The sequence below is a fragment of the Podarcis raffonei genome, chromosome 9 (genome assembly GCF_027172205.1).
Source record: "Podarcis raffonei isolate rPodRaf1 chromosome 9, rPodRaf1.pri, whole genome shotgun sequence".
Classification (NCBI taxonomy): domain Eukaryota; kingdom Metazoa; phylum Chordata; class Lepidosauria; order Squamata; family Lacertidae; genus Podarcis; species Podarcis raffonei.
Window position 1 is genome coordinate 65,069,042 of NC_070610.1, and position 6,372 is coordinate 65,075,413.

Genomic DNA, 6,372 nt, shown 5'->3' on the forward strand with positions numbered 1-6,372 from the left:
GTTTGTGTTACTGCGTTCCGTGAAGTGGGACTATTGTCCTTTGTTCTTTTTCTCTTTGCTGTTTGATGCTAGAGAGAGATGGAGCCATGTTGCAGTGCTCCATGTGTGTCTATATGTAAATAAAGTAGATTAGCCAAAATGCTAAGTTGCTGAGGTCTGTCACGCAAGCTGCGAAGACTCTGCGGATCCCTAAGTGTGCCGATGTCTGTTGGCATCAGTCGCTGTGATGTTCGGGCTGAAGAAAGCTTTTGAAGCTCCCAAACAATAGACCAGCAGGGAGGGAACATGCCAGTCGGGCATGTGTCTCTGCCAGGGTCCTACTTGAGTGTAGGACAAGCTCCTGACAGCCTTGTCCCCTGTGAATTTGTCCAATCCTCTTTTAAAGCCATCCACGTGGGTGGCCATCCCTGCCTCTTGTGGCAGTGAGTTCCACAGTTGAACTGGGTGTTCATAGTCTTTGCCATCATTCCACCTTCTAACTATGCAGGGAGTGCTTGCTTAGTTCCACATGGGTAACACTAAGGCGAAGGATATGTTCACATTACCACTTGCTCCACATCCAGGAATCTCCCATTGCTATTTTTTTAATTTATTTTTTTGGAAACAGCATTCACAAGACGTCAGCCTCAATCCATATTGACCCTGCAGTTCCTTGAAAAATACTGCTTGATGTCTGGTGCTTTTCCCCTCAAAACAAATGGCATAATCTATGCATTAGGTGGGGAAGTATGTACAGTATGAAGAAGTACCATTAAAAAAAATTAAAATTAAAAACCCTTTGGGGAAAAAACTAAGAGGGGACACCCAAAAACTGACTAACATTGAGGTGTGGGCAGAGAAAAAGAATGAGGAGGCTGGAAACCCGAACAGAAGCACTCCATACAACAACATTATGTTGCAGCTCCCAGTACTTTTTCTCTATTGTCCATTCAGACATGAATTTGACCCTGTCTTCCAATATGGAAAATGAACTGAAAGACACCAGGATAATTGATAAGTATTAAGCCCTTATTTAAAAAACAAAAACAAAACTTAAATTTTATTTTGTTAACATTCAATACAATTAGCTTTAAACAATTTAAGCTTCCTATATTTCCATTGTGGCTGTTCTAGCTAAAGGCCTAGTCTGTTCTCTCTCTCTCTCTCTCTCTCTCTCTCTCTCTCTCTCTCTCTCTCTTTTTTTTCTTTCTTTCTCTTTTTGTAAAAAACAACAACCGTTATTTGCACAAGCCAGCGGATGATGACATGAGCTGGACATTTGCTGTGACTCCAGAATAGAAAGTGAAACCGGTGCTGATGTGAACCTCATATTGCAGATGACAGGAATGAAAAAGAAACCCGAGAAGGGCTACATACATCAGATGCCTGCAAAACACTGGAGAGTTTCCTTTCAAAAGAAACCAAGAGATGTCACATCCCTCATCATACATTTAAAACACTTTTATATCACTTTAAGGGTCATAGCTTTCCCCCATAGAATCCTGGGAACCATAGTTTGTTAACTGTGCTGGGAATTATAGCTCCAAGTGTGTGGGGGGGTCTCCTATCAACTTGCGGTGGTCTTAAACTACAGTCCTCAGCATTGTTTGGGGGGAAGTTGTGGTATAAATGTGCTTTTAAATGCATAGTGCAGAGAGCACCTTAGTGATTAGAGAATCTGCCAGTTTATCATCTCCCCCCCTCCCCCACTTTTCCAGTCTTAAATCTCCACATAAGTCTGCGATTTCTTATTTTAAAAATCCTCAAGAAAATTCACCAGCGTTTTAGTGTGAAATGGACACGCTTGTATGCAATTCCGCCTAACGCACACATTTTTAAAATGTATTTTTAATCTTTGTTGGAAGGGACGTGAGTGACGCTGTGGGTTAAACCACAGAGCCTAGGACTTGCCGATCAGAAGCGACGAGGTGAGCTCCCGTTGCTCGGTCCCTGCTCCTGCCAACCTAGCAGTTCGAAAGCATGTCAAAGTGCAAGTAGAGAAATAGGTACCGCTCAGGCGGGAAGGTAAACAGCATTTCCGTGTGCTGCTCTGGTTCTCCAGAAGCGGCTTAGTCATGCTGGCCACATGACCCGGAAGCTGTCTGCGGACAAACGCCGTCTCCCTCGGCCAGTAAAGCGAGATGAGCGCCGCAACCCCAGAGTCGGTCACGACTGGACCTAATGGTCAGGGGTCCCTTTACTTTTACCTAATCTTTGTTGAAAGCCACCCAGAGTGGCTGGGGAAGCCCAGTCAGATGGGTGGTGTACAAAAAAATTACTATTACTATTATTATTATTATGTGAAAAGCAACTTTCCCAAATGTCATGAGCTACTTACTGAGACTCCCCTGGCATCTTCCGTCCTCTGCCCTGTCATAAACGATGACGGTCCTGTCCGTCTTCACTATAGCCAAGCAGCCTTGTTTGCAGGTGATCTGGCGGATGGTTCCAGGGTCCTCCTTGCAAAGGTTGGGATGGTAGCCGACAGCCTTTGGGAATAGCAGCAAGGCTTTGGATCGCAATGGTGAGGGATGAGGCAAGTCCGACCGGGTGCCCACCTCAGTCCTGGGCTTGCGACTTCTGGACCTCCTTGTCATCTTCTCTCCCAGTTTTCCTCACAGGCAGTCCACTCTCAGAACTAGGACCAGCAGCCCTTTATTCTGGGACACAAACCATTGTTGTGTCTCTGCCAGAGAGAGAAATGTTTCTGACTTTGGCCAGAATTGAAAGATGCAAAAGGAGAACAAGCGTTCAGGATGTCAGCAGTCTGGATGGATGGCTGATGCTCCTCTCTGATTTGTCACCCGAGTTCTGCTCTAAGGAATGCCAAAGACTGAGACTTATTGGGGGAAGGAGCCAAAAAGAGAGAGCTGTTTCTCTCTAGTTTCTGTTTACTCATTTGCTTTCGAAACAGAGTAGGAGGCGGGTCTTCCTAGGAAACAGAAACCGTTGCTGCTGCTGCTGCTGCTGCTGCTGCTACTGCTGACAGTGAGAAATATTCTCTCTCTGCAAATCCCAGAAGTGAAGCCCTGCTAACCTGTCGCAACAGAACAAGCAAGAGTCTGGTGTCACCAGCTTAAAGACTAGGCACATTTATTAAGGCAAAAACTTTGTGGACAACAGTTCACCCAGTCAGATGTATCTATGGATTGCAGTTCACAAAAGCTTATGCCGTATAATGAATGTGTAAAGGCTGTGCCAACAGGCTCTCACTGCTCTCTTTTCAAAAGAAGCATGCCATAAGAAAAATGAACATTGCTTGCTGTGGCATTGTCACTGAGGTTATGCCTTGCCCTTTTAAGAAATATATGCCCTGTTTCAATACAGCTGAACTTCAAAGGGAGACAACAACAGTTTGATTTATTAAGAGGTTCAGTGCTGTCACCTTGTCAATCGAACAGGGACAAAGGTTGTTATAAATTCAGGCCATGCGTGTTAATCGGGTCAACTTATGCCAGGTTGTCTGTGTTATCAACAAAAATCAGTTTTGTGAATGACCACTGCCAGTTCCTAATTATCTGTCTCTATACTTTTTTAATTTCTCTCTGACCTCATTGTTTACATTCTCTCTACCCACTTTCAATCATTTGTATATGGCAACTCAAGGTTCATGCATCTGAGAAGTGGACCGAAGCTCATGAATACTCTTTTTGACACAGACATGTAGAATGTTGACATGAACTTTGGTTTTTTATCGTTGATTTTAATTATTTATAATGCTTTAGATGGCTGTTTTTAAGTGTTTTCTGATCATTTGTTTCATTCTTTCTGTAAACTGATTTGAGGTTTCATGACAACCAAGCAGTATACAATCTCATGAAATAAATAAATGGGTATGTTCTCCCCTCCACTGTCAGAGGCAAGGTCTCTGAACACCAGCAGCTGGGAATCACAAATAGGGGCAGTACAGTTGCATTCTGGTCATGCTTTCATTGGGAATCTGGTTGACCACTGTGAATGCAGGCCTGACCCAGCCAGCTCTTATCACCGGTCCCTTTTACTGTCCCCAAGAAGCTGCCTTAGGCCCATGTAGCCTCATCCTGCCTACTTTGACTTGCAGTGACTCTCAGACAACTCTCTTTAACAACTGCTACCCAACCCAGCTAACTGAGTCAGACAGAAATAGAATTGGGATCATCTGTACGCAGGGCAGGTGTGCTGCTGCAACACTACAGCAGAAAATATGACAAGGGTTTTTGCCAAGTTGGGATAACCAATGAGGTGTCTCCAGCTGTTGCTGAACTACAACTTCCATGATCACTAGCCCTAATGGCTGGGGCCGAGAATGGTAGCTCGAGAACATCTTGAGCACCCCAAGTTGGTGGTTCCTGCCCCTTCAAGTAGAGACATAAAAATGAACAAGGTGTTTTTTTCCTCCTATACGAGAGAGGGGTTGCTAAAGGCACTGGCAGAGTTGCAAGTGGTCTGCTAGTTTAGCAGTGGTCGAATTCATAGAATTGTACAGTTGGAAAGGGACCACATGGGTCATCTAGGAATCTTTTGCCCAACATGGGTCTGGAACCCTTGACGCTGAGATTAAAAGTCTCATGCTCTACCAACTTGAGCTTTGTGTCCCATCCTCTCCATTCAAGAGTCACCAACCTGATTTTATATGAAAGAATCAGAAGGGATGCCAAGGGTCATGTAGCCCAACTCCTTGCAATGCCAGCAATCTCAACCAAAGCATCCATGTAAGGCCATCCAGCCTCTGCTTAAAAACCTCCAAGGACGGAGAGTCCACCACCTTCCGAGTGAGTCCATTCCACTCTTACTGTCAGAAAGTTCTTCCTGATGTTTAGTCGGAATCTCCTTTCTTGGAACTTGAATCCATTGGTTAGTGCAGGGGTCAGCAAACTTTTTCCGCAGGGGGCCGGTCCACTGTCCCTCAGACTTTGTGGGGGGCAGGACTATATTTGGGGGGGATAATCCCCCCTACCGACTCACACCTCCCTTCTCCACAGCACTGGACAAGCCCCAGTGGCTGCTTACCTGTGCCTTGCGAGCGGCAGGGGCTGGCGGTGGTGGAGGGACAATGAGCGGCGTGAAAGGGCTGGCTCCAGAGAGGGGCTGCTTAAAATGGCGCCCAGTCAACTGCGGCTCAACAAAGCCCAGCCCCTTGTTGCGAATTTTTCGCAGCGCTTTAGCAGAAATGCTCAGAGTTCCAGGTTCTTCAGTACAGTATTATTGATTGTGAGCTATATATACAAATGGGACGCGGATGGCGCTGTGGGTTAAACCACACAGCCTAGGACTTGCCAATCAGAAGGTCGGCAGTTGCTCGGTCCCTGCTCCTGCCAACCTAGCAGTTTGAAAGTACTTCAAAGTGCAAGTAGATAAATAGGTACCACTCTAGCGGGAAGGTAAACAGCATTTCTGTGTGCTGCTCTGGTTCACCAGAAGCAGCTTAGTCATGCTGGCCACATGACCCGGAAGCTGTACGCTGGCTCCCTCGGTCAATAAAGCGAGACGAGCGCTGCAACCCCAGAGTCGGTCACGACTGGACCTTATGATCAGGGGTCCCTTTACCTTTACCTATATATACAAATATCTACAGAAGCAGCTCATACAGTCAGACAGAGTACCTGGCTGCACCTTAAAGCAAATAGGAAGACTCTTTCTCTCTGACCTCTCTCCTCTACACCACCACTTTTACTGCTGGACAGGTTTCCCTTTTAAACCGATGACAGCCAATCAACTGTCAGCACATTACTGCTGAGTCATTCTGACCCAGCACCTCCTTAGAAAGTATTCCATCAGCCTGTTGCATCAACTAGCAAACTCAAGCCTGCAGACTTACTATCTTACACAGCATTCTGTGAATCTCCAAACCCCTTTCCTCCTCTAGGCAACACGATGACCAAGACATTGCCTAGACATTGTTGACGTTCTCTTTGCAACACAGGGGTTTGTTTGGATACCCCTCATCCTCTAGGCAGGGCGAGGAGAAACCAGGAGGGAGGGAGGGAGGGAGGGAGGAGGCACTGCCACTGCGGGGTGTGTGTGGGGGGGAGGGACTGGCACAGCCCAAACGATCAGAATCCCCATTCCGATCCATGTGCTGATTCCGGGACCGTCCGCAGGCTGGATCCAGAAGGCAATTGGGCCAGATCCGGCCCCCTGGCCTTAGTTTGCCTACCCATGGGTAGGTGTCTTACCCTCCAGACCAGGAGAAAACAAGCTTGCTCCATCCTCCATGTGACAGCCCTTTAGATATTTGAAGATGGCTATCATATCTCCTCTCAGTCTCCTCTTGACCAGGCTAAACATACCCGAGCTCCCTCAGCTGTTCCTCAATTGTCTTGTAAACAGAAATTCCCATGTGGTCCTTTGAGGATTGCTTCAATAGAACTAGTTGCCTATGGGTAAAGTTAACACAGTGACACTTTGGAAAGA

The 6,372-nt window shown here is 46.4% G+C and overlaps 1 protein-coding gene across 2 annotated transcripts in view; it reads right to left on the reverse strand.

Annotated features, from left to right (window-relative positions):
* LOC128421377 (E3 ISG15--protein ligase HERC5-like) overlaps positions 1-2,867 on the reverse strand; it is a 34,736-nt gene extending 31,869 nt beyond the window's left edge. For both annotated transcript variants that reach the window (XM_053404098.1, XM_053404097.1), the window contains exon 1: positions 2,318-2,867. In XM_053404098.1, coding sequence (XP_053260073.1) covers positions 2,318-2,576 — 259 coding nt within the window. In that variant the 5' untranslated portion in view covers positions 2,577-2,867. The remainder of the gene's footprint in view (positions 1-2,317) is intronic.
* Positions 2,868-6,372: the final 3,505 nt, after the last annotated feature.